The sequence below is a fragment of the Martes martes genome, assembly GCF_963455335.1.
Source record: "Martes martes genome assembly, chromosome: 1".
Classification (NCBI taxonomy): domain Eukaryota; kingdom Metazoa; phylum Chordata; class Mammalia; order Carnivora; family Mustelidae; genus Martes; species Martes martes.
In genome coordinates, this window is record NC_137888.1 from 201,261,680 (window position 1) to 201,289,417 (window position 27,738).

A 27,738-nucleotide genomic window follows, 5' to 3' on the forward strand; every position below is an offset into this window, starting at 1 on the left:
GGCCCCTCCCACCACCGAGCACACACCGTGCTGAGTGCACCTTGTGCTCTTAAACCCAAGTCCCCCGCACACCAGGCGCCAGGATGGCCCACATTTCACCAAAACAGAAGAGGTTAAAGGGACTGCCGACCGGTCTAGCCAACGGGTGAGAGCCAGAGCTGGAATTCTGCTCTGGTCAGTCCGGACCCCAGAGCCACACTGCTGAGCCAGGCCCGCGCCCCCCTCCCCCACCCTGTGCACCTGATTTCACCGCTGGCGATTGGTTCTCTCCATTTTGGTGAGTGGTTTTGGGAAGCATGAGCCAAAAAAAAGCAACTTTGCCTACTGAGCAGATTGCTAGGATCTAATATACTTACTCAAGTGTGTGACATTCCGAATGGCCTTATCCTGTGACTGTATCACGGAGGTTACACGAACACACTTCACAATTTGGTCAGGAGGTTGCAAGCCACAGCAGAGGAGGGAACACTGGTATATTCCATTTCCTTGATGGAACAGTGCCTTGAAAGTGTACAGTTTTAATTTGTTTCCTGTGCTTCGAGCCCCCAGAGTAATCACTTTCCTGTGTGTTCCACGCATACCACGTTAAAGTAGAACATGCCTGAGGATAAGCATCGTTTAGAGACTTTTAAAAAGGTTTTATTTCTTTGTCGTGAAAATCATATACTATTTGACACAGGCGTGTTTGTGTTCTATATACACCGATAACGTGATTTATATGTGCGAGAGTGTATCAGGCGTTGGACTACTTGAGTTTTTAAATGAGCAAACCCATCAAAGAATCCATTTCAGAAATGCCACTTAGACTCAAGATCGTCTTAAACTCCGCTTTGCACGTTTTCCTAACCTTCTCTGGACCCCTGGAATCCTCGGCTGACTCACTTGTTAAGGGCCCATTCATGTTGCCTGGTGTCCTTCCCTCTGGGATTAATCAAAGAGAACATAGGCATCTCTCTCTATAAAGCCCAACCCCAAGGGGAGGCAGAGCCCCATCTCATTTGTGTCCGGTGCCTGCTGACTGAGGTCCCAGCCATGTGGCCCGGCACTTGTTTTCATGGCCTCCCTAATCTTCCTGCTTCCCAGTGGCCAGAGGAGTGTTCCAAACTGGGGAGCCCGAACCATCACCTGCCCTCAGCAGCTGTGTGGCAATGGTCCCCTCTTCAGCCTTCAGCCCCAGTCGCCATGAAGGAAAACCTGAGGTCTTAAGGCTCACACATCATTCCCTTGGAGCCAGCATTCTTGGGCATAGAGGAGGGAAAACCCTTCCGGTTTTTAGAGCTTTCCCCCCAACACACACTGAGCTTCAGGCCTGGGGGTCTAAAGGAGAGCGGAATGTGTTCATGCCCGAAAAGCAGCGTCCCACACCAGCTGCAGGGTTCGGTGACTTCTCCATGAGAACGCTCGAGCCATAAACAAAGCCTTCCTCGTCGCACCCAGAGCTCGCAGCCCTGCTCCCGAGCAGCTCTCCGGGCCCGGGCAAGGCCTACAGCTGGAACATGCTGGTGGCCTCCACATTGTGAGAGGCAGAACAGGTCTTGGAAGCCTCCTCGGAAGACTTCCATGGACCTGAGACCCCCAGGTAAGGGAGGCAGCCAATGTCCCTCATGAGTTTCCAGAAGTTCCTCCGAAACTTCAGGCCAACAAAGGCATAGAGCACAGGGTTAAGGCAGGCCCGCAGGTAGGCGATGGCCTCTGTGATGACGACGGCGTAGTGGAAGCTGGTCATGGTGGAGTACTCCCAGCTCGTGCTGCGGATGAGCTTCACGAGGTTGAAGGGCGTCTGGGTCAGCAGGAACACGGCCACCACCAGGAAGATGATCTTCAGGGACTTGTGCTTCCGGAAGCCTCGGGCGTGAAGCAGGGTCTTGATGATGACCGAGTAGCACACCATCATGGCGAGCAGGGGCAGGAAGAACCCCAGTGTCATCTGGGCGGCGAGAACTACGGTGGAAATCTCTTCATTGTGATAGCCACAGACGAGCTTGTCGAGGTCATGGACGTTGCCGTAGATGATCTGCGGCAGGGAAACCAGCAGGGAGACCACCCAGATGAGCAGGCACATGGCCTTGCCCCAGGCCATCCACCTGGCCTGCTGGTTGTAGGCCTTGGTGGCCCGAACCACCGCAACGAAGCGGTCCATGGTGATGCAGGTGAGAATGAGCATGGACGTGTAGAAGTTCAAGGTGTAGATGCCCAGCAGGGTCTTACACATGACCTTGCCGAAGACCCACTCATGGATGCTAGCGTAGGCCCAGAAGGGCAGAGTGCAGACGAACACCAGGTCAGCCAAGGGCAGGTTCATCAGGAACACATCGGTCAGGCTCTTCAGCTTCTGGTAGGAGACATACACGATCAACACCAGCGAGTTCCCCAGCAGGCCGCAGATGAACACCACCAGGTACACGGAGGGCAGAAAGAACTTGCGGAATTCCAGGAAGCGTTTGTGCCCTTGGCTGCTGTCATTGGAAGTGTTGAAGAACACAGGGTCGACGTAGTCATCCTCCATGGCGCGCGTTCCCGTGAACGCCTGGGAGGCAAACACAGCAATTACGGGCGTGGCCCAGCGCGACACTCCTGTTCTCCTGCGATCCTGTTGCCCCACTTTTAGGGAGCACATAGTCCTTTCCAGAACCCACCTATGTTCTGCTCAGCAACAGCACAGTCCTGTGTACCAGAGACAGCCAGTGCTGAGGGGGTGGTTGCTCCAGCAGCATGAGGGACCCTTAATTAGCCCTAAAATCATAAGGCTCGAACCCACCTGGGAGACAACATGTAACCGACCCCATGCACGGCCCAGAAAATCTGGTGCCAGCTGGTCTCGAAAGCAAAAGGCCCCATGTGGTAGGATGGGGATGGTGACCTTCTGGAAGTCCAGAACTACTTTGTGGCGGGCAGGCTTGCCTTCATCTGCCCGTGCTGTGCCTTGCTTTCTGTTAAATTAGACCCCCAAACTGCTCTCTGTGGAAGCTAAGGTGTGTATCCCCCCATGGCGGTGGGGGGAGGGTCCATTGAGGAGACCTCTGGAGACCAGAAGGGGTTTGGGGGATGACCAGGACTTCTCTGCCTGGGTAGACAGTCCATCCTGTCTCTTCTCGCCCTCCACTGCCTGGATTTAGGTGTGCAAGAAACCAGGCGTGGTGGTGGAGCTGGCCACAGCCAGGGAATCGGGCAGCCCGGCCCAGCCTGCCCCTTACGCCTGGCACGCCCCGTTCCACCACCAGAGCCTGGCTTCTGGAAGATTTCCTCATCTTCGGGAATCTTTTGAAAGGAACCCTTTCCCAGAAGGGAACATTACTTTAGCTGGTGTGACTGGCAGCTTAGGCCCAAGGGGTCTCCTTTAACAGTGGAAGATCTGGTTGAAATGGGATGCCAGATGGATGGGCTCCTGCAGGGGGTACTGGGGCCAACCTCTCAGCGAGGTTTATAGCAACAACCAGAGAGCCACCTTTCCTGCCCGGGGCTCCCAGCCTTTCAAGGCCATCCCTTCCCTCTGCCCCCAAGACCGTGCTGAGGACCACAGACAGGACATGAGGGTGAGGTGCTCTGGTGTGGGAGCAGGGGCAGCTGTGGCGGGGCTTCGGGCCACTGGTCTGCAGAGACTCAGCACACAGTGCGGCTCACCACTGGTCACCCAGGGCCATATCCTGCTAGAACCTTAAGAAGTCTCCAGAAAAACATGCATTTGATTTAGCAAAGTCAGAATGTCAACTGGCCAGACGAGGGCCTGTCCGAGGGGAGATCACCTTCTCCTTTCTAATCTACTTGAAGACTTTTTGTCCTGCCTGGAGATGCTATCAGCCTTGACGCTGCCCCCTCGGTGCTCGTGGGGACAGAGCACCCTTCTCTCCAAGGAAGGACCTTGCCTCTGGGATGCAACTGCTCAGTGAAAGGTCCCTGCTCTTAGACTGCAGAATGTGCGATGTGGGAGGGTGATAGGCCATCCGGAGTCCTCAGGCCCCACCAGCTCTGTGGGCTGCTGGGTTAAGTAGGTCAGATGAGGGCATGTTTGTGTTACTGCTTCATCGCTTGGACAACAAAACAAGCAGCTTTGCTCTCCTTAAGAGTCATATCAAGTCTCCATTCCTGCCTGACTTACCCTTGCCTGTTTATAAGAAAATCCTATTACGGCTGCTGCTGGCACACTTACACTGATGTTAACTAGCTTCCCAAAGGGCCCGTGCACGTCCATTTGTACTAAGTTATGTTATGCTGGACAGATTGAGGCCGCACAGTTCTGTGCAGATAGACTACTAAAAATTAGTTTCCCTTTGGGGTGCCTGGATCTGTTAAACATCTGACTCTTGGTTTGGGCTCAGGTTGTGATCTCAGGGTTGTGAGCCAGAGCCCCACGTCGGGCTCCCCGCTCAGCACGGAGTCCGCTTGGGATTCTCTCTCCCTCTGCCTTCTCCCCGCTCGTGTGCTCTTTCTCACTGTCTCTAAAATAAATGGGTAAATCTTCTTTTAAAAAAATCAGTCTCCTTCTAGACATGTTAAAATCACTCATTTCTTTATCTTTAATAGCCAAAGTCCTATGTTGATATATGCAGGGTTTTTTTCATTTAAAAAAGAAGTCATATATTCAACTTTGGAAGCAGTGTAAATGTCTAATAATAATAAATAAATTAGCAAATTGCAATTCAGACATAAAATAGAACACGACTCAGATGTTTAGGAAGTGCTTTAAATGGTTCTGGAGAAAGCACTACATGGACATGACTCCGAGCAGCAGAGGCACAAAGTCAACGTGCACCGTTAGCCTTGGCTGTTACTGCCACAATGAACAGATGACCAGAAGGGTATAAAAGTGGTCATGGTGCTTAACTTTGATCGCAAACCCTTCGAGAGTCTTCTGACACTGCAGACCTTTTCCTCAGAAGTAACGTGCCTACCTGCCTGTTGTTCCGAGGGCTGGTGAGCCCTTTGAGTCCCTCTTCCACGTATCCTGTGGACCCTTGTTTAAGAATCCATGACGGCGGGGCGCCTGGGCGGCTCAGTCGGTTAAGTATCAGACCCTTGGTTTCAGCTCAAGTCATGATCTCAGGGTCCTGAGATCAAGCCCCATGGCGGGCTCTGTGCTGGGTGTGGGGAGCTTAACATTCCCTCTCTCCCCTTCTCTCTCTGCCTCTCCCCCCAAAAATTAAAAAAAAAAAGAATGCACGACAAATTTTGTGATTTTGATGATATATATACATTTGTATTTATATATTTTAAAATAGGTTCCATGCCCAAACGTGGCACTTGAATCATGACCCTGAGATCAAGAGTCGAATGCTCTACCAGCTGAGCCAGCCAGTAAAAATGAAAAAAAATGCCCAGAGTTTATCAGCAGTTTGCCTCTAGCTATAAATTCGTGAGGATTTATTTCCCTTCTCCATTTATGCTTGTCTATCTTTCTGAAGTTTTTGCAGCGGTCTATTGACTCACATTGGGAAGAGAAACGAGACAACCATCTGAGAGCCTTTGTTCTAAATTATAATGCAAAAGAAATGAAAACCAAGAATCAGAGATTATTCAGTGAACAGATGTGGCGAGTGGCTAGACTCTCCCCGTCTCCCTGGGAGGGCAGTACCAATGCCATCTCACTCTGTGCCCAGAACTTCCCTAAGTCACCTCACAGTTCTCGGGTCGTGGGGTGGAGGTGGAATTCGAACCAAGAGCAGCCGAGCCCTAAAGCCCGGGCATTTTCCCCCCACACTGCACCTGCAGGCAGGGATCAGAGGACCCCAGCAGCCTGAGGTTACTACCTGCCTTTTAACTCTGAACAAGAACATAAATGACTCACCAGCGAAGAGACTCTGTCAGTTTGTCCTAGAAGTGAGCTCGTTTGAAGCAGCAAGGTCTGCCTGTCTCTCTGTGATGTGGTCCGTGTTTCCGTTGACTGTCTTCTGAGAGCCCTTGGTTGGTGATCATAAGAGCCCCAGCCCTACCCACCCCTGCCTTGTTCATCAGAATCCACATGACCAGCCTGCATCTGTGTAATTTGGGGGTCAGAGATAGGAAGCAGTGGCTCTCACATCCTGCCCCCCCTGCTGCCTGGCTATGGACGTAATCACCTGTCAGGACCTCAGAAGGTTTTTATTTGTAAATGAAGGGGGGCAAGAAGCAGGTCTGGCTCAGGCAGCCCACCGACGACTCATGGCATTTGTACCGTGACATCATTTCCTTCACTAATCATGTCTCTTTGGAGCTGTTGCAGCCTGGAACAATGCAAAGTCCGTGTTGTGCCCCAGGTTCGGGGTATGCATGCTGCTCCCGCGTGACAGCCCCGGAACCTCACAGCAGCCCTGCAGAGTAGGTACTGTCCCCATTTTACAGGTGGAAACACTGAGGGCTCCAGCCGAAATGGACAGTCCCTCATGCACACGGCTAAAAACTGGCACTTCCAGGAAACAGACTGAGGTCTCTCTTGTCTCCAGAGCACCAGAGGGCTCCTAGGGGATGGGTCAGCCAGACAGACACCTAAACCCACATGCCCGGAGTCCTCTGGCTCCCTGAGGCTGTCCTCACTCTTGGAACACCCCAGGTACTGACCACCAGGTGACAACACAGTCCTAGTTGTTGGTCTCCCTGCCCCAGGAATGCTGATGCTTCTGGGGAAGAACGCCCCGGAAGGCAGGAGCTAGAGGGACGAGGGCAGGAGCTGTGAGACTCTGTAGAGTGTGCACCTCTGGACAGGTGGTGAGTGGACGCAGGGCCTGACGGATGACGAACAAGTGAACGGGCCGAACCAAATACTGCAGGGCGGTGGGCCAAAGCACCCATCCTCTGAAAGAGACCTTCTAAGGCAAGATATCCCTTTGGAGCGAGCCACCCTTTCCTTTTGGAACCTCTTGCGCTTCGAGAGATGAGCTTTTCCTAGGGACAAGCCAACTGTGTCATTTGGGGTCAGTTCCCAGAACAGAGTTAGAACAGCCTGAGCCTTGTCAAACATGCTCACATGGCCAGGACCTTGTCTTGGAAGGACAAGCACTTGTACTCCGTGGGAAGCAACAGCCGTCGCCCTGGCCGTCTCCATGATCATGTGTGGGCTCACGGGGTGGGGGTGGGGGGGCAGGTTCGTTTGTCTGAGAAAGCATGGCTGCATTTGGCATCACTGTTCTCTGGTGGAAAGTTCTCCAGTGGAAGGCTTACAGCCAGACTGGAGGAGGAGGAGGGAGCCACTCACCCTCTGGTGAGCCAGAAGCTTATTTCAACCACTTCGCCTAGTGCCAGTGTTATCTTCTTATCTGCCAGTTTGTAGCACTCGGTGTTTCAAGGGCATTACTTTTCTTTGAAACAAAACTCTGAACTTCTCAAGGGCAAAGGCCCAATCACATGTCTTAGATTTCCCCTGGAATACTTAAATGTTTTCTAACTAGAACTGGGGAAAGACTAGATGGGAAGCAGCAGCCACGCCCGTTGCGGGTTTATCTTGGAAGTCAGAGTGCGCTGACCTGCCCACTTGTCCAGAAGCCCTGATGTTCCTGATCCAGAGCCCCAGGCGGGACGTCAGTCCCAGGACCCAGGATGGAGGCAGTTCCTGCTGCTGGCAGAAGCCTTGGTGCAAAGCGCTGGCGGCTGATGGGGGCCGTGGTTAGGACCAAAAGCCTCAGAAAAAGAGTCCAACCAGAAGGCAACTCTGGCCAGAGCCGGGGAGGCACGCCTGGTGCTGCCTGGCTCTTGGTTCTGAGGCTGGGCACGCGGGTTTGGGTATTGTGGTCGGACCATGGTTACTAAGTAATCAGAAATCAAAATACCAGAAGTGTTCTTCATCACTCGGGTTTTGAAAGGTAAAAAGGAAGCCAATGACTGAAAGAAAAACTCCCAGGAACTTACTTCTAAGAGTCGAATGGGAAAACGCCCCCAGAGCCCACAGAGAGTGGGCTCAGCACCACGTTCCGAGCCCGTGCCACTAAATGGGCACCGTCTGCAAGGACGGACCTGTCCTGGGTCTGTACCGTCCCACTCGGTGGCCCTTGAGTCCCTGCGGTGGGGCCGGTGCCACCGAGAAGCCAAATGGTTGGCTTTTCAAAAAACTGTGATGGGTCTGCGTTCGGGCGGCCCCGTGAGGCTGGTGGCTGTTGTACGGGGCAGGGTGTTGTCAACATAGAGCCGTGTGTTGACCGCGCTGGCCCGGGGACCCTGGGTAGTCGGGTGAAGTGGCCCTTCTCACCGTGCTGCTTGGCGAGGCCGAGGAGCAGCTGGAGCCCTCCGAGGAAGGCGGTCAGCAAGACGCGCAGGCCGTGGGGGCTTCCTAGGCATCCTTTCTTCCTCTGCCGACCCCAACAGCCGAGGATCTGCTCCCCCCTCCCCCCCGCAGGCAGTCTGCAGGGCTGAGGTGGTACCGTAACTACATGAAGAAGTAGCTGAGGCGTTTCAATTTGTGAGAGGAAGCTGTTGTAGATTCCAGCCGTGGAGACCAAGCCAAGGGACCCCGCCCCGTCCCCCGTGACTCCTCATCCAGGCAGGTACGGACCCCTGGACTGCATTGCCGGGGACTGGCTCACCATCCGCCTTGTCCGCGGACACCACTTTATCCGCACGTGGTTCTCAAGTGGAGCCTTGTTTATGTGTTCCGTCTGGGGACATGTGGGACAGAAAGCCAGCTCACCGTCGGGTACGTAATCTGGACGTTGACTGATCCTAGACAGTGTGCAGGGCAGGATCTCCGGGGGTGCCGGGATGATCAGCCCCAGACGTGTGCGCCCCAAGACAAGGTCAGCTCTCCTGACTCCGGGCTCAGGGACAGGAGCTCAGCAGGAAAGGCTGACATGCCATCAGCGGTCACCATTGGCAGCGGGAGGCTCGCATGGCCAGAGCAAGGGGAGGAAGGAAGGGCGCTGTGGGCACCGAATGGGTCTCAACGTCGCAGGAAAGCCACCCCCGCCCCCAGCAGAAGGAAATGGTGCTGGCAGGAGAGAGGGTGCCCCCTAGTGGCCATGCTTTTGTTCCCCGTCCTTCCCAAGCTAGTTTCTGTCTGCAGAGCCCCGAGGTAAGATACGCCTTTTACCTGACTACCCAGGGGCGTGCATGGGGACACGAAGGCATAGCAGGAGCTCTGTGACGCAACGCTGCCCCTGACAACACACAGTATACTGTTGCTTAGGCATTTTCTATTCGACTTCTTCTAGTGTGGGTCATGGCTTCCTAAATTGGTTTGTGACCCACTAAATGGGCCGTGACCCACGATTCGAAAAGCCATTGAGAAGAAACCCCTGTGCCCCTAATCCTTACCCTCGGCACGCATCACCCACCCACGCCCGCCTCGCTCAGCGCCTCAGCCAGGGCCGGGAGGGGCTGGGGACCTACCCTGGGAAGCACCTACTTAGAGGTAATGAGGGCTTGTCTGTCGTCATGGCCAGAGAGGGGGAGCTGGAGGAGGAGAGGGAGTGACGGGTTCCGATGTCTTTTCTCCTCCGTGCTGGAGAAGGCGAGAGAGAACCAACCACAGCTTCAGAGTCTGTTTCGTGGAATGTTACTTATCTTCCTCTCATATGGTGTTTGCACTTTGCACAGGATGAAGGCAAATGACCTGAGGCAGGCCTAAATGACCTTGGGCACATCTTGGCTCCTCAGGCTCCCATATCCATGGCCATCAAGTTGGGGGTGGGGGGGTGGGTTGATCCCTTGAACAGCATCTCACACTGACGTTCTGTGATTGTGTTTCTCCTGGGAGACGGATGGGGGATCTGGAAGCCCGTGGTCTCAAGAGCCATGGGAGGAGGTGAGCAGGGAGGCGGTCAAGGACTGGGCCAGGGAGGAAGAGGAACAACGAGGGACCGGCCTTGCTCTCAGTGGCAACAGGCAGGTCAGGCGTGTTCTGGCTGCACCCTCCTTGGGAAGCCTGGAGAAGGCCGAGGGAAGAATCCTTTGGAACCTACTGCTTTTTTCCAGCCAAGCATTGAACTTGGAGCAGAGCCCGGAGTCCATCTGATTCCATCTCCTTCTCCCATGTAGAGAAGGGAGAACCTCGGAGGAGGGATGGGCACCCAGAGTCACAATTAGCCATAAACCCAAGACTGGAACCACCTGGGAGTGAGGACACCACCAAGAGCCACACGACCTCTCCTGCCCTCGGGAGCCCCAGGGAACTCCAGCTGGACAGATGGAGCCCCCAGTGCTCGGGGCTCCCTGTGCTCAGCCCCCGAATGGCGGGGTGTTTGTGAAGATGGGCTCCCCCACTTACCGTGGGCTGACGGGGACTTGCCCAGACGGCCCCAGCCAGGCAGCCGGGTGCCAGTGCGTGTCTAGTGATCCCGAAGCCCTGGCGGCTCCCCGTGTCGGCCCCCACCCCTGCCCCCTTGCAGCGGCGCCCTGAGAGTAGAGTCTCACCCCTCAGTGGCCTCAGCACCACAGCAGACAGGGACGGGGCAGGGACGGGGAGCTGAATGGCAGAGAGATTGCTGGGCCTGGCGGAGAGCAGGCATGACATCGGGCCCAGTCCAGTGACACCCCGTCTTGTGCTCTGAGCTTTCCCAAGAGGACAGAGGCCTCTCTCTGGGCAGTACCTGTCCCTCTCCGGGCAGAAAGGCCTTGTAAGTCCATGGTGGTTGTGCCGCTGCTGACCCCGTGTCTACCACTCCGTGCAGGGCTCCGGGGTCCTCAACCTTCAGGGACCTGGCCTCCATTCTCTCTTTGGTTTGTCAGCATTCCTCTGCAGGGTAGGGACAGCTCAGCTGCTGCCTGCCCCTACTTCCAAATGATTCTCAGTCTGGGGGAGACAGCACCCAAAAGAGCTAAGTACAGCCCGGCGTAAGGAGGGCTGTGACAGATTGGGGCTCCAGGGGTGAGTGGGAGGGAGGAGCAGGCCGGATGGGAGCGGGCTGCAGGTGGCCCTGTGTCGGCCCCAGTCGCAGCCCTAGACTAGTGGGACGGGACTTACCTGCCAGGGCACTGTGACGCACTGGGACACATGGGAGATCTTCCCGCCCCCACAGCAGAGTGACAGCCGGGACGGGCTGAGGGGAGACTCACTGAATTTTGCCCACTCTGCTCTCCTGCTTTCTGCCACCCCATGGAGGGCCCCCGGGGCCTTAGGTGGACGTTCGGGTTCTCCTGACTGAGCGGGGAGCCTCGGGCTCAGACGCAGGATGTGGACTGTGGTAGACCATCTGTAGCCTCTCCCCGCAGGCAGGTTGGACACTCTGACCCGTTGAGGGCAGTGAAATACGAGCAGCGGGTACCGCGGGACCCCTTCCCAGCAGAGGTGACAGCTGTTGTTCCGGGCAGAAGCTCCGTGAGCAGCAGGGTGTGGCCGCTGGGCTGTGCTGAATCTCCCATGTCCCAGGGGTGGTGTTAGGTTAGGTCCTGAGCTCATGTGAGCGCAGGAATTCACCGGGAATCCTACAGAGCCCGTCCCAGGCGTGGCCATGCGTGGTGCGCCACGCACCCCAGACAGCGCTGTCATTTTCCAGCAGAAGTCACAGCTGCACTCCCAGGGGAGCCATGAACTTGGTGCCCAAGTGGGTGTGAAGGGGGCGGAGGCAGAGCCGTCTGAGCACGAGGTCTGGAGACTTGTTGCCGGCCACTGACCTTTCCTGGGCTGCTGTGTGTGTGTGTGTGTGTGTGTGTGTGTGTGTGTGTGTTGCCAACTGAGACAGCGTTTGCTGGGGTTGGGTGGCGGGAGGGCATGCCCACATCAGTGTCCAGCACGGACCTGGGCGGACATCTCTGGGCACCACAGTGGGAGGGGTGGGGCTGGACTGCGTTCACTCGAGTTCCCTTGGGGGCCTCAGAGGTCGGGCGGGTATCCCCGGGGCTGAGCTGGTGAGAGCCCAAAGGGTACCTGTCAGGGGAGGGAGGGAGGCACATTGACCTCCTCCAAGAGACATGTGGGGAGATTCCTCTAGGGCGGTTGAGAAGGGGTTATTGTGACATTTGGGGAAAAGCTACGCTGGTGGGAGATGTTCCTTGTTAACAGTTGCCCATGAGGCAGATGTTTCTTCTTTTCTGGACTCAGTTTCCCCTGACCAGGCCTGGGTACTCGAGCTGGTTGGGCTTGAGGCCCCTGAGATCACACAAGCCCACTGGCCGAGCCACTGTGGGGCTCCAGCCGGGTTGGGGGTGAGCTCAAGTCCAGGCGTGGGGCACCGGCCTGCGTCTCCAGAGCTGCCTGGGCACCCGTGTCCCCGTCAGAGAAGGAGGGGGACTGCAGTCTGCCTTCCCAGAGTAAGCAGTTCAGTTTGAAACGTTTGAAACACCTCCCACTCAGAGCATGGTGGGAAGCATGGTGCGTCTGCGGTGCCGGCCGGTCCCGCTGCTGGCTCTCAGTGCAGCCAACCATGGGTGGTGAGCGAGAGAGGCCAGGTGGCTTCGTCCCCCTGCTCCCTCTTGGCCCATGCCATTTCCTGGGTGTGTGTCTTTCTCCCCAGAGATGGGCCAGAGCAGGCTTGGCTAGTCCCAGCCAGGCGCCGGCCAGGCAGGACCCCGGGACACTGCTAATGGAGCTCTGCTGGCATGGGACAGGAGGGTGGCCCATCTGAGTTGCAGGCAGCCCCTCCCCCATGGCCACTGGAAAGACCCTGGAGACCTCATGGCGGCCCTGTTGGCTTCTCCCAGTCCTGCCTGCTCAGCCCTGGCCCCTCTGCCCCTACCTGCTGACCCCTCTGCATGGCCTCTGGGACTGAAGGACCCTGAGCATTGAGTTTGGCTACGGGGCTCCAAGGCTGGGGGCCCCAAGGATGTGGGACTCTGTGTGCCAATGGCTAAACGGCTGTGTGTTCTTGTGTGTGACATTCAGGGACACTATGTCAACCTTGCTAACCCCTGAGGACACTGAAGACATGCCGCCGGGACAGGATGCTGAAATCTGCTTGCTGAAGTCTGGAGAGCTAATGTAAGTGACAGGTCTCCGAGCAGGACTCCTCAGGCTGTCACTTTAGGGGAGGAGGAACTGGAAGCACCCCAGAGGCTCTGACTTGGCACCAATGGTGGCTTCCTGTCTGTCCTTTTTTTTTTTTTTTTTTTTTAAGTACAATTTATGTAAGGTAAATTCCCCCTTTGCATGTATGGTGCTTAGATTCTGACAAATAATACAGTGTAATCACCCATCATCCTGTTAACCTCCCAGCCCAGCTGGGAGTTGGAGTCCTAGTTCTGCCAGAGACGGGAGGGTCCCAGGTCCAGAACAGAACAGTGTTGCCCCCATGTGACCACAGTGAAGACCGAGAGCAGTTCCCTCACCCTCCGAAGCTCCTCGTGCCCCCATAGCCATCCCTTCCTCACGCCTGTGCCCTGTGTGCTGCTTTTTTGAAAATAACTTTGTTTTGTTCTCTTACTGTAAGAGCAGTACCTTTTCATTGTAAAAAAAAAAGAAAAGAAAAGAAAAGAGAGACAAGCAAACTGCTTCAGTGTAGAGCCCTCCAGTTTTTACAAATACGTATGTACATCATTTTCTATACAAAGAAAATATTCTGCATCTTACTTCGTAGTCTTTTAAGACTTATGACTGCGTGAGTATTTTCACGTATCCTGTTCTTTCTCTCCTGGGTTGTGTCTAATGGCTGCTTGATGGTTTAATAGTCACTGAGTAGATTCACAGATACTGAGCACCTAGGAGGCAGCAGGTATGGTCTGTTCTAGGTCCTTGGAGTACATCAGTGAGCAAAACAAAGATCCCTGTTCTCCTATTTAGTTTATATTCCAGCAGGGGTGGACCATAGATGTAAGTAAACAAGTGAATTACATTGTGCATTACAAGGTGCTATGGCTCTGGAAAGGAAACAAAGTAGAGTGGAATTTGTGATCTTGAATAAAGCGGCATTAAGAAGGTAAGACCAGGGACACCTGGGTGGCTCAGTTGGTTAAGCAGCTGCCTTCGGCTCGGGTCATGATCCCAGCGTCCTGGGATCGAGTCCCGCATCGGGCTCCTTGCTCAGCGGGGAGCCTGCTTCTCCCTCTGCCTCTGCCTGCCTCTCTGTCTGCCTGTGCTCACTCTCTCTGACAAATAAATAAATAAAATCTTTAAAAAAAAAAAAAAAAAAAAAGGTAAGACCATAGGGAGTTGCCATGCAGCTCTTTGAGGGAACAACATTCAGGCAGAGGGAACAGTTGGTGCAAAGGCCCTGGGGCGGAATGGTATCTGCCATGTTCAAGGAACAGGGAAACAGCCAGCGCAGCTGAAACAGAGAGAGCGAGAGAAACTGAATCAGAGAGGGAAGGGGGCCCATGTCACATCAGGCCTTGTTGACCATTGTGAGGACTTTGGCTTTTAATCTGAGAGAAGGGGGAGCCCAAAAATGAGGTTTGGAACAGAACAATGACTTAATGTAATTTACATTTGAAAAAAGATCATTCCAGTTGCCATGTGGAGAATGACTATGGAGGGACAGGGCAGAGCAGGGAAACCAGTAGAATTTACATTTATGATATGAGTTCTGTAGACAGCAGACTCCTTTTATTTAAGATTATATTTGAGGCGTGCCTGGGTAGCTCTGTTGGTTCAACATCCGACTCTTGGTTTCAGCTCAGGTCACGATCTCAAGGTGGTGAGCTCGAGCCCCACGTTGGGCTTCATGCTGGGCAAGGAGCCTGCTTAATATTCCCTCTCCCTCTTTCCCTCCTCCTGCTTCCTTCCCCACCCCACCCTGCTGCACTCGTGTTCTCTGTCTCTCAAAAAAAAAAAAAAAAAAGAAGAAGAAGAAGATTATATTTGAGCAGAGATGGCAAACCCTTGATTTATTTTTATTAGCCTCTCCTCTGGGGAGACTGAGGATCATCCTCCCAGTGAACAGATCAGATCTAGAAAGGTTAAAAAAAAAAAAAAAAAGACTAAAAGCACAATCTAAGGGACTGGGTGCAAGGGGAGAATTCTGGAACATAAAATTATAAAATGGCCCAGCATCACTGGGGACTTCTGTCAGGATGACTGCTCACTTGGCCATGCAGGAAGATTTCCATCTTACAAGAAAGCCCTCTTTTCCAAAATGGACCCTCCTGCCTACTCTGAGATTCTTGAGAATTGTGAACACCGGGCAGGGCTTTTTGTACCATAATCACAAATGAAGCTTCAGTGAACACATGGGAAAACGTGACATCGAACTAAATGTTCACAAAAGTGGAATGATTTTTGTCAGGGCTGCTCTGTAGAGCATTTTGGGTTTTTTCATCCTTGGCTCCGCTTCTCATTAGCATAGTCCTGGGGAATATTTCCATCCATCTCCACAGCTTCAAAGGCAAACAGATCTCTGAGCCCCATGACTTACTTGCTGTGCAGTCTTGGGCGAGTTTCCTAACCTCTCTGAGCTTTAGTTTCCACTGCTACATGAAGGGAGACAGTAATAGATTTTGGCCACAAAAGGCAGTTTGGTGTAGGGAACAGGTAGTGGCTTCAGATCCGACCTGGGTGGGCCCGAAACAAGTTTCTTAATCTGTTTGGATCTTGGCTTCCTCGTGTGAGATGGGAACATTGTGCTTCTTGACGCAGCCGAGGAGCTGGCACATGAAGCCAGCGGAGGGCCCCGGCAGGCCCGGGCCACCACCTTCCCGGTTCAGAGCTAAGGAGGTGGGACTAGCCCAAAGCCACACCACCGCCCAAGGCCGCGCTAGCGTGCGCTGTCCAGGAGGGGGCGCCGCTCAGTCAGAAACAGGCAGCCGCGGCGGGGACGGCCGGTTCACTCACTCCCAGCGCATCCTCTGAGGCCCTCCTCAACACCTGAGAGCAGACGGGCAGAGGAGGAACCTCAGGCTTACGAGGAGGTGAGCCCTGCAGCAGGTCCTGGAACCCATTTAAGAAAAGCCATGGTGCCCCTTGGAAACTTCCAGCAGGCACAGATTTCCACTGAAAAGAGGGACGGCCAAGAGGACAGGAAGTTTCTAGTGATGGGTGTGCTTCCTCCCCGTGCCAGTTAACATAGAGGGCAGCCTGGACCTGGAGAGAGGAGAGGGCCAGCTGGGCAGCTGGAAGCTTCAGGAGGGCTCTTGAAAGCTAAGGCCTCTGTAGCCACTTCCCATGCGTGGAGGCACAGAGCACCGCAGGCCAGGCTTCACCTCCGGCCGCCTTTGGGGACGTGCCAGCCCCACGCAGGCAAGGATGGTCATCCCCATGTTTGACTTCTGTGTCCCCAGTGCCGGCCACCATGCCCAACACCTGGTCAGCGCTCTCCGTGGATGGGAGCTACACATCCAGGCTTCTCCCGTAATCAAACACATCGGGCAATGTTCCCCCCAACCTCTGAGCCGCAGGTGAACTTTCTGGCGGGCTCAGGTACGTTGCCAGTTTGATCAGGGCCCTCTTTGCATTTGAATTTTAGGATAAAACTACCTCTCACGGTGGACGAGATCGCCAACTTCGGGGAGAGCAACAGGGAGCTGTTCGTGCGGTCCAGTACCTACAGCGTCATCCCCATCACCGTGGCCGAGGCAGGCCTCACCATCAGCTGGGTCTTCTCCTCCGACCCCAAGAGCATCTCCTTCAGCGTGGTCTTCCAGGAGGCAGAGGACACACCGCTGGATCAGTGTAAGGTAAGCCGGCTCCCCGCAGGGGGCTTGGGCTGACCTTTCCCAGTGCAGGGCCGCAGCCAGTCCCGCCTTCTGCTGGGCAGGCCTCACCTGGACTGTTTGGGCCACAGCCATGAGAAGGACACGTGGAGAAAGCAGGGGACAAGCCCTCTGGGCTGCATCCCACGGGGCAGGCAAAGCACCTGGCCTTAGCCGGCTTGAGGAGGGAAAGGCCTAGAGGCTGGACAGTGCTGTCTTCAGGTGTCTGAAGGTTGCTCCTGTGTCAGACAGCTTCTGTCTGACTTGGGGACAGATCACCAGAGGATATAGACGTGCGACCGAGTCTCAGGGTCATTTTGTTAACAGAGCCATGCAGAGCAAGAATGGGTCACCGTGTCATGAGCTTGGGGTGTTTGGCCTCTCACCTTAGAGACACCTAGCCGCTGTGCACTGGGGCGGTGGCGCGCAAAGTCGTGGTGGCGGATCCCAGTCCATAAAGTCCTAAGACAGTCTAAGCATGGGGTGCTGACGATGGCCCGCACTGCGGATCCCAGTCTTGGCTACATGTTAGAAACACCCACTCCCAAGGCCACAGCCACACCACTCCGTCAGAGTCCCTGTGGCTGGGACACAGGCTCCCCTGGGTGAGTCTGGTGAGCAGCCAAGGTTGCGAGCCACGGGCCTAGCTCAAGGGATTGGGAGCCAGAGCAGAAAGGATGGGGTGGCATCCAGAGCCCAGAACAGAAGGTTGAGCAGGACTTGGCAGGTGGCTGAATCAGTACGAGGGGAGGCAGAGCTCGTTTGGGTGGAAACCCGAGTCCCATTTGAATCAGCATTGGTGGAAGGACCGGTGAGGCCAGCCGGGAGCTTAGGGTGGACATCAGGCTGCTGTACCGTGTAGAAATGTCCATGTCCACCTTGGCAAGAAGCAAGGTGGGGGAGAACAACTTGAAGTCACGTGGAAGGAGACTCCTGTGCAGTGTGCATGAGAATATCCCTGATTCCCTCCGGTGTGTGGGCTGCCAGCTGCAGGGGGCTCAGGCGGGGGCCTTTGCCAGGCCACCTGCCCACATGTGGCTGAGCCCTGGGCCTCTCCCCTTGCTCAGTCACTCCTGGCCCTGGGAGATCCGTGTGGTTCCTACCAGGATTTGGGCCTCGGAGACCTGGAGGAGGAGCCTTCCTCTCCAGCCTTCAGGTGGCTTCTGGGGGTCAGGACTGCCAGTGTGTTTCTCAGAGTGGCCGCCAGGGGGCAGAAGGCGCCCATAGATAGGGCGAGCGAGCCTGGCGGTCAGGTGCAGTCTGCCTTCAGCCAGCCATGCGGTGGCTGTTTTTAGTGCCTGAGGAGCCCTGGATAGACATCAGCCTAGGAACCTGTTCCCAGAGCCACGTCCTCAGCCTCTGTCTGGGGGACTCCCCCGGGATCCCCTGACCAGCCTGGGTCTTAACAGGCTTACATGCAGAGAAAGTGACAGCGCTCAAGGGTGTGATTGTGGAGGTGTAGACACAGGGGGCTTGCCTTGTGCTCAGAGTCACCTGCCGAGCTTCTGCTCAGCCCTGGGCTCTGTTGGCACCTATCAGAGCTAGGAAGAGAAGGGACAACGTGGCTCTGCCCTTGAAGAGAGAGCCCCCCCGCCGCCCCCCAATGAACAGATGACCACGGTTCCAGATAGTGTCGTGCTGAGGGTGGGCAGGCACCCAGGGGGCAGCCATCAGGGGAGGAGGCCTTGGGCCAAACCAGGACTCGTAGCGGGAGCTGCACGGACGAGGTCAGCCCTGTCCCCAACCGCACCCAGCAGACACTGCCCAGCCCCCCAGGGCCACCTCCTCTCCAGAATGCCTCCTTGGTCGAGGTCGTGCCTCGGCACTGAGATTAGAAGCTGGGAATTTGGGGAAACCCTTGACTGAAGAGATGGTCCATCCAGGACTTGAGGCTACGTGTGTGCCAACCCTGTCCTGAAGCCTGGGGACCTAGCGTGGAACAGGACCCAGGCCCTCCCCTCTCTCTGGGCAGAGGACCCATGTTTGGCCAGAGAAACTCAACAGCCCACCTGGGGCTGCAGAGAGTCAGAGGAGGAACCAGGACCGGGAGCAAGAACCTTAACTTTGTGTTTTTTTTAGACAGCTTTATTGAGATATAATTCATATACCAAATAATCGACCCATTTAAGCCATACAGTGTATTCACAGCGTTGTATAACTGTCGCCACTCTAATTTTAGATCATTTTCATCATCCCCCCCAAAGAAACTATCCCCACGAGCAGTCACTCTGCAACCCCCACCCCCCAGCAACCACCCCCCTCTTTGTCTGTGTAGCTTTTTGTGACTCACTTCTTCAATCCAGCATAGAAACCTCACTTTGCACTAGAGCCCCGGCCCACGGGAGCCTATCCACGTATCCATAAAAGCAGCTTGGACTGTCTTGCAGACACTTGGCATGAATGAGGGCTCAGCCGTGGAGGCCCCGGAGGCTGGTGGGAGGTACTCCCAGAGCTCACCCAGCGGAGACCTGCCTCAGGTTTATTCCAGAACTCCCATCTTCCCCCCACCACCTCAGCTGCATGAGCTTTGGCATAAGAGATGACCTCATAGATTTTGACCACAGTGAGAATACCAGAACTGAGATGAATGAAAAGTCTATGGTCTAGAATGTTCTAAAGAAATGAAGCACATTGTCTTAGACATACCCTCTTCAGGCGACCTGCCTAACGAGCTCTCGGTTGTTGCTTCACAGTCAAGGGAGCAAACACCAAGGTTGAGGGCTGGAGTGCCCAGACACCCCCGTGTAAACAGCAAGCCTTCCTGTCCAGCGGCTCCTCCCCACCTGTGCTTGCTGAAGTGCCCAGGCTCAGCATTGTTAGGTTACAGACCGGAAGCAGACCCAACCTTGGAACCTCCCAGAATTCTCAGCCCCAGGTGGAATTAGAATACAATAGGACATTAGTGGAATGTATTGAGACCAAGGATAGAAGTGGCTAGCCCCAGATCCCACCCAGAGTGTGTCCTCAGGCATCTTTTTCCCCTCCAGGCTTGTCTCCGGCCCTTACGACTCCCTCACCACCACCAGCTCCCAGCCAGTGCAAATGTCCTGTGGTATCGGGAACACACTTCTTACGCTCTCTCCCGTTCCTGTGGGATCTCCCTTTTGATATGTGTTCTCTCTTTGACCCATGTGTTATTTAAGAGTGTGTTATTTAGTTTACACATATTTTTGGCCCAGAGATGTGTTTATTCCTATTTTAACTACATTGTCTTCAGAAAACAGGCCATATAACTTGAATCCTTTTAACTATGAGGTGGGTTTGTTTGTTTGTTTGTTTGTTTTGATGGCCAAGAAGATGGCCTACTGGGTGTTCCCCGTGCACTCAAAAAGCAGGTGTGTCCTGCCACAGTCAGGTGGCATGTTCCATAAATGTCACTTGGGTTGAGTTAGTTGATACTGTTCTTCGAAGCTTCCATCTTCTTACTGAGTTCCTGTCTGTCATTCCATCAATTATTGAGGGGCATTGAAATATACAACCACTAATTGTGAATTTACCTATTTCTCCTTGGAATCCTACCACTTTCGGCTTCATGTGTTTGAAGCTCTCATGAGGGGCATCAGTGTGAAGGGTTGGTCCATCTTCCTGGTGCATGAACACCTTTGTCGTGAAGTTATCCCTGGCCACATCCCTTGATATAAAGTCTGTTTTGTCTGATAGTAATGTAGTCAATCCAGCTTTCTTTGGATTAGTGCTACCACAGTGTATCTTTTTAACGTGCTTTTACTTTTAACCTATTTGTGTCTTTATATTTAAATTGTCTCTGCTTGTGGGCATGATGAGGGTTGGGTCAGCCTGATCACCTTTGCCTTTTATTTGGGATTATAGACTGTTTATATTTAATGTGTTTATTGATTGGTTAGGGTTGAGTCGGTCATCTTACTGTTCGTTTTCTGTTTGTCCCCTCTGGTGGTTGCTCCCTTCTCATCTGAAAGTGGTGAGCTGGGGCAGGTGTGGGGTCCACCTGTTCCCTCAGAGATCACTGTCCTCTGTTGCCTGATGTCCAGTGTCTTGTACATTCTGTCTGTTTTTGGTTATCTCTTGGGAGAGTAAATCTTAGGTCTTCTCCCATGTCTCTGAAGATGTTTTTCCCTTTGCCTGGGACAGCCAGGCCTCTTTCAAACTACCTACCTCATCCAAGCTGAGCGTCCCCTCCTCCAGGATACCTGCCCTGGCCCTGTGCCTCTCTCCCCTCCTCCCCCAGGGCTGGGATGGGCACCCCTCCCAGTTCTCCCCTCACAACATGCTCACTGTTGTAACAGAACGGTTTTTTCATCTGCTGTCTCTGTTAAACCACAAGATCTTTGAGGGCAGAACCTTTTGTGGAAACTTAACTTCACATTAGGAACCCTGTGGCCAATGTGTAGGGTTTCCAGAAATGTGCCTCTGTATTCAAGTGTAAGTTGAAAAAGCCTTCACATCATTAGAAGCATTTTGGATTCAGTCATTTTGTTCAGGGTAAAACAATGTTTAAAGGGAATAGATAATGGAATTTCACAAAGTTGTGTTTCTGAGAAGGGGGCAGCACTTAATTTCGTAAAGAATAAAAATGCTCACTTTTGGGGCAGCCCGCCACGCTAGGAGCTCCCAAGTTGCTCAGTATTAGCCATGGTCTGCAAAGCCTCTGTCTGTGTGACCTTTCACGTGTAGTCAGCCTACATGGGCGGCTGAAGGATGCTTTCTGAGACCAGACCCACTGGGGTATCGATCACTTCTAAAATCTTTCTGAGTTTCAGTTGGCTCTGTCTTATTTCCCATTTCCTCATTTCCTCATTTCCTATCAGCCAGGCAACCGACTATATCTTTAGTTTTATACAATGTCTTAGTTGGTCTGCAGGTAGCAGACGTTACCCTCGTGAGAAAGACTGGCCATCCAGAGGACCAACCCCCCACACACGCACACACACCCGGACCCGTCCAGCGCTCGCCCTGTGCTCGGCTTTGCCCCCCGACAGTGAGACCCTTAGAACGTGTCCTGAGAAAACAGCTATTTCCTGGAACTAATCTCTCATTCTTGGGGAAGGCAGAGGGTAAATAGGAGGCTGAGGCTGATGCCTGGAAAGATGAGAGGGCCGTGGGGCCCATGGACCTGCAGGGGGCCGGCAGGAGAGGCAGCCTGCTGGGGCCAAGTGAGAAGCCACAGGTGGGGCCAGGTCTCTTTAGGCCAGAGCGGGCAGGGCTCAGTGGCTTCACAAAACGCTTGTGAAGAGACGGGAATGGGCAGAGGTTCTGCCTGTCCTGTGAAGCACCCCTTACCCCGGGCAGCACAAGGCCCAGCAGGAGCCAGCCAGCCAGATTTTACCTCAAATACACCCCGGCTTCCTGAAGTCAAAAAAGGCCTGCTCCTCCAGGTGGTGGAACATTCTGGCATGGGCTGTGGTCAGAGGAGGCTGGGGACCACTCCTCTTGGGGCGCTGACGAGTTCATGATTCTGAGTGAAATTCATGCCCACAGCTTCCTCCCCTACCCCAGGTCGTCAACAAATGCAGGGAATGTAGAAGGTCCCCCCACTCCCCAGTCTTAGGGCTGATCCTAGGTACCACTCCTACTCCTGGGCTGATCCCAGACATACCCCCCAACACTCCTGGGACTGATCCCAGGCATACCCCCAACCCCGGTCCGGAGACTGACCCCAGCCCCAACCTTGCTCAGCTGCGACCTCAGACAGGAACTCTACCCTCACGGGCCTAGTTCCTTCCCCAAAATAAAGGGTCTGCCCAGAGGACCCACAGGCCCTCTCAGCATCTGTGACACTTGTTCTGATGTGCTCTCTCTCCCAGGTCCTTATCCCCACGACCCGGTGCAGCTCCCACAAGGAGAACATCCAGGGCCAGCTCAAGGTCCGTGCGCCGGGCATCTACATGCTCATCTTCGACAACACCTTTTCCAGGTAGGGCCGTCTCACCCGTCAGCATCCGGAAGGGTTCACCTGCCACCTGGCTGCGAGAACAGGGGTGGACGTTTGAAAGAGGCTATTTAATTATCAGTAATTTATTATTAATAGTTTCTCTTTTTTTTAGAGCCCTATACTGTGGTGGTCTAGTGTGTGCTACAGATTTATTGAGACACAGGCTAGTACTTACAGAGTCTTAGCACATGTCACGTGAGTCCCCGACCCTCCGCTCTTACTGACTCACTTCAGCCCCACGGCTCATCCATGGATAGGAACTACTGTTCTCTTCATGGTGCCGCCAAGGGACTGAGGACCAGGGGCTGGTGGTCACACGGGTCACACAGCTGGTGGTGGTAGAGCCAGGTTGGAACCCAGAGGGCCTGCCTCCAGGCTCTGGATTTAACCAGTACGCCCTCCTGCCTCTCTCGGATGTCCAGGCTCCCACTGCCCAGCCCAAAGGAGGGGCTCAGTAGAAACAGTGGAAGGAAAGAAGGAAGAGAAGGCTAGGGTAGGGTAGGAAAGGGAAGGGGAAGGAAGGAAGGGTAGGTGAGTGGATGGGTGCATGGGAAGGAAGCTGGGGAGAGGAACCCACTGGTTGAGATCTGCCGGCAGCCTGGGCCCCCACTTCATGGAGACAGGAGACGGGGCGGTTAAGGTTGCAGGGACCCATCCCTCGGGTGAAGATCCACCCAAGTCTTCTGGCTTCAGCATAAGCCCTTTGTTGGGGCCGCCTTTTTTAGGAGCCCTGCTTGACCGGCACCCAGCCACATCCTCCCTGTGTGGGGCCCTGAGCTAGCGCTCACATCCCCCCACACGGGGCACTTGGCTTTAGGCGGAGTAACTGGCTGGGGTGCTCTAGGGGAAAGCTGTGCCGCCCCCCTCAGCACCTCCCGGCCTTGAGCACCTAGGGATTGTGGCCAAGGCCATCTGCCAAAGGAGGGGCTGAGAGAAGGGGCTTCCCACTTTCCCCCTCTCCCGCTCCTCCCCTGCCTATCCCCATGAGCACAAACATACCTTGAATTTGCTAGACTCGTGGGGCAAAGGCCCAGGGTATCCAGAGAGCTGCCCTCAGAGCTCCAAAGCCTCCAGAGCCCTGTCTCTGCAGAGGCAGTGAGCACTGTCACCACGTCACTGAGATTCCCGGTGGGCTGTCGGAGAGGCCGAGGGGAGGCGCATTCAGGGCAGAAGCAGTCCCAGGCCCCAGGCAGGCCCCTAGTTCCCACCAGAGGCAGCCATGGTGCTGTGACCCACCCTGACCTTACTCCGTGCCGGAGATTTCTAAACCATGGATGGATTTTGGTGCCCAGCGGGGCTGAGATCCATACTCGCCTCCTCCAGAAACCTCATCGCAGAGTCCGCTCCCTGCACTGCTCCCCCGCAGCCCCCAGGTCCCCCCACAGCTTCAGAGTAGTGTTTGTGTGTTTGTGTACCAAACCCCAGGGAAGGCTCCCCAGACCCACGCCTGGGGAGAGCTCTGCTGGACAGACAGGAGACGGAGCGAGGGGCCCAGGCCTCTGCTCCCCCAAAAGGCTCCCCGACCAGCCCACAGGCACGCAGCCCCCACACACGCCCAGCCAGGCCCTAGCCGCCACCGCTGCCGCCCGGCTTTCGACACTCCCAGTGACACCCTCCTTTTCCACTTCTGTTTCCTCAGGTTTGTCTCCAAGAAAGTGTTTTATCACTTGACGGTTGACAGGCCTGTGATCTACGATGGAAGTGACTTCCCGTAGCCTCAAGCACCTGGCTTCTAGATTCTGATAGTTTCACTTTATCCACAGGAAACACTACTCTTGCTCACCTGTCACATAAAGCACTAAAAAAAAAAAAAAAAAAGGCAACGTCTCCGTATGTGACCAATGTGTGACTCTGGGAGACAGGCCTCCGGCCGCCCCTCAGCACTATGCCGTCTGGAGCGCGTGTACTCGGCACTGTGCACCGTCACTCTTAGCCCCCATGGCTTTTAAGGGCTCAAGCAACATTTCCCAACTGTCCTCACACCCAAAGGGACACTCTGCCAAAGGTTTAAACACTCAGGAACCTTCAGCCTCTCCCGGAGCCACGCTGGTTCCCGGCCTCCCATGGAGAATTGCACAGGCCGGCGTCAGTGATCCCAGCTTCTGCCCGTGGAGAGAAATGCCGCACTCTGCCCAGCGGGGGCCCAGGGACCCTGGGTGACCACGAGCCAGGATGTCCTGGCCAGACCCTGGGACTCCTCAGGCTGCAAGGCCCTCTTCCCGGGCAGAGGAGGCCACAGGGCCGGCAGGAGAGTCAGGGCGCCTGAGGCGGGGGGAAGGGGGCTCTCCCAAAACCCCCACCAGCCTCTTCCGTCAGGACTCTGTCCCCTCCTGCCCTGCTAAATTTAGGGTTACTCCAAAGCACAGCAACTCTGGAGGGGCCTCTAGGTGCACTTTCTTCCCGGCCCTTCTGTCTGAGACGTCCTGTCCTCACGCAAAGCCCTTCTCTCAGGTAGGCCTCTCAGTAGTTGAAAACATTGGCCTAGAAATCAGAACCAAAGATGCTTGGGGAAACCGAAGCCACCACACGGAGGACACGTCCTGCAGCGGCTGTCTGCGCGGACGGCGACACCGTGACCACAAGGCAGCCCTGAGTGTGGCCCTTAGGACTCACTACTGAGCTCCTGGGCTGTCTCTGTTTGTAAAATAAGAGCTGCTGCCTCGTCCGCAGACATGTTTACTAATGATCATAATCAGGGTAAGAACCACTTCCAGACATCCGGGCCTTCTCAGCAGAAGTCGTCAGTAACCCGAGTACAACAGGCACAATTCACGGACCTGCTTTGAGTTCACTTCTTGGTCCCCACTCCCTACCCATCTGTTCCCCGGCACCCCGTTTGCCCACTTCCTGTTGTCTGTGGCCCTTCTCTCCTCCCACCGTAGGGAGCTCACCTTCCATGGCCTCGGGGCCGGAGCCTGAAGTCAGGGCTCGGACACTTCACAGGTGAGCAGCCATCTGATGACGGGGCCTACTTCGGCCAGGGCTGAGGGAGCGTGCTGGGCAGGGTGTCTGGGGATCTGAGCGCTAGGCCCAGCCCGTTCCCCAGCTGGTCTCTGGTGACCAGTCAAGTCACACCACATGGAAGCTTCATTCTGTCCCCCACAGTCCTGGTCGGGCTGATGTTGAGAGCTCCAGTACAGGTCAGGGCTCCCAGGCTGGGTCCGGCGCAGACGCCGCAGCCACCACCCAACAGAGGCGACTCGTGGGGCAGGGGTGGAGGGAAGTAACCTCCATGATGGGCTCAGAGCTTTCCCTCAGATAGGGGGCTTGGCCACTTGCAGTCAGCTTAGGCAGAGCGGGGGGAGGGGGTAGTGAACAGAACCTTCCGGAGAGATCAACACTGAGAGAAGCCAAACCTCTCACGCTCTTTCCTTAGCACAACCAGCCACCTCTGGCAGAAAACCACCAGGGTCCTTGCATCTCCCAGTGGCCAAGGCCTTGACTGTGCTCAGCACCAAGGCAGTAAGCAGCCAGGCTCCCAGAGACTCCCTGGCCTCACGCTTGTCCTCATAGGTGTGCCGCACAGCCTGAGGATTGTTCCAGAGCAAGTTATCTTTGCCTTGGAGCCCACCCTCTCCTCTAGGAAGGGTAATCGGGATGCGTGGTTTACCAAAGAAGGAAACTAGCAGAAGAGAACCCAAAGCAGTCTGGGGTCTTGTTTTGAATGCTTTTCCAGGATGCCGTGGAGACCGGCCAGCTGATGGTGTCACCACCATCCTGAGCAGCTAACTGCTCCTGAGTTTCCTGCGAAAGGCCTGGAACATTCCATCCAAGCCCCCCGGTGAACCTCTGTCACTCAGCCCGGCAGAGGACCAACTACAGCTTAAAAACCACTTGGCTCTTGCGAAGCTGGCCCAGAGCCACTCCTCCTGGAGAGCAGGGGCCCCTCGTGGTGTGTACCCCCTGGAACATTGACTACAGTCATTCAGAGGACTGCCCGCTCCTGCAGCAGTCACGTTCTGACTCTGCAGCCTATTTATTTTTGTGCTGGACAGACTGTTTCCCTCGGTATTTTGCCATGCGAGCTCAGGTTTGCTGTGCATTATGTGACTAGAGAATGTGGTGGCCTATTTCAGCGTGATTCATACAAATAGCTTTATTTTTATCTTAAACAGGTTCCCGGCTTAACTGAGTTTTTTGGGGTTGGGATACTCATGTAAAAAAATGCAGATGACAATGAAGATCAACTATTAAATGCAGTAGCCCCAGCCAGTAGACAGAATTATACTAGAAATCATCAATGGGACCCTAGATCACTATACAACACAAAACAAAACAACAAAGCAAAACTCCAGCAGCCCCCGATGACCCAGCTCTCTGAATAACAGCCGCTCGCTTTATAGCACTGATCCCGCTGCTTTGTTCACCTCTGCCTCAGGAGCCACTAATCGACCTTGCCCGAGAATGTGGCCGGAGCCTGCTGTACTCCAGGTCAACTAAACCAAGAAGGAATCTAGAACTGAAAAACCCTCCAGGGTTTGAAAAGTAGAAAAGGAAAAGCCACATAATGTAACTAAAAAATCAAGGGGATGGTTTTTCTGAAATTCTTCAGTTCACCACTCTCTGGGTGGGTGAGCCATTCTAGACTCAATTGGAAGAAAATCCCGATGGGGCGGGGTTGACTTCTCAGAGTCTGTGCTTTACGGGATACTGATTAGATAGATGTCTGCTGATTTATAAGTTTTTTTAGGAGTTTCATTTTTTAAAGTCCACCTTCATAGCTACAAGTGAGATCCCTATCCCTGGCTCCGAGGGGTTGAAAGGAAAGCAGAGAGAAGTGTCGGTGATTCAGAGAACCAGGAGTCGCCTTGCTGAGACCAGTGAGCCAGTCAGTCATGTTTACAAAATACTTAGCAAAAGATGCTTCTTAGTGGAAACCTGGAGTTTTTTTCATTGCATTGTGATTCTTCTAGGAGACGGGAAAGACTGAATTAATCATGCCTTTTCCCTCCTAATCACTTTTTTAAAATAATAGTCTAGCTTTCAGGAGACATGGCCGATGAACAGGCTTCGTTAGAACCTCATGGTGAATGTTCTCCAGAGATGCTCCTGCCTCTGGGGGGCCGCCGAGCAACATCCACGCCTCCCTTGGGTGGCTTCCGAATCAGAATCGCACTTTCCTTGACGAATCCTCAGTTCTCAAGGCCTTAGGGGATAGTGGGTCTGGGGACCCATTGCATTCTTACCTGCCAAAGAATTACCCAAAAGCACATCAAATGCCAACACCCACCTGCGCAGTGGGGGTGAGAAACTTTTGTATCCCAAGACATAGTCCTTTATAAAAGCATCTGCTGCACCGTTTGGAACAGTTTTATTTTTAACCTCAGGATTTAAATAAAGCAAACACTCTGACATTGGGAGTAGCCTTGTCTTTC

General features: G+C 54.4%; 2 protein-coding genes across 3 annotated transcripts in view; one reads left to right on the forward strand and one right to left on the reverse strand.

Annotated features, from left to right (window-relative positions):
• FYCO1 (FYVE and coiled-coil domain autophagy adaptor 1) overlaps positions 1–27,717 on the forward strand; it is a 71,592-nt gene extending 43,875 nt beyond the window's left edge. For both annotated transcript variants that reach the window (XM_080827459.1, XM_080827458.1), the window contains exons 15-18: positions 12,719–12,814; positions 16,230–16,440; positions 22,236–22,345; positions 24,003–27,717. In XM_080827459.1, coding sequence (XP_080683585.1) covers positions 12,719–12,814; positions 16,230–16,440; positions 22,236–22,345; positions 24,003–24,078 — 493 coding nt within the window. In that variant the 3' untranslated portion in view covers positions 24,079–27,717. The remainder of the gene's footprint in view (positions 1–12,718; positions 12,815–16,229; positions 16,441–22,235; positions 22,346–24,002) is intronic.
• On the reverse strand, positions 621–5,881 carry CXCR6 (C-X-C motif chemokine receptor 6). Its single transcript, XM_080827485.1, has 2 exons — positions 5,783–5,881; positions 621–2,527 (listed from the first exon to the last, which is right to left on the reverse strand). The coding sequence occupies exon 2, from the start codon at positions 2,504–2,506 to the stop codon at positions 1,484–1,486; it is 1,023 nt and encodes a 340-aa protein (XP_080683611.1). The 5' UTR covers positions 2,507–2,527; positions 5,783–5,881; the 3' UTR covers positions 621–1,483.
• Positions 27,718–27,738: the final 21 nt, after the last annotated feature.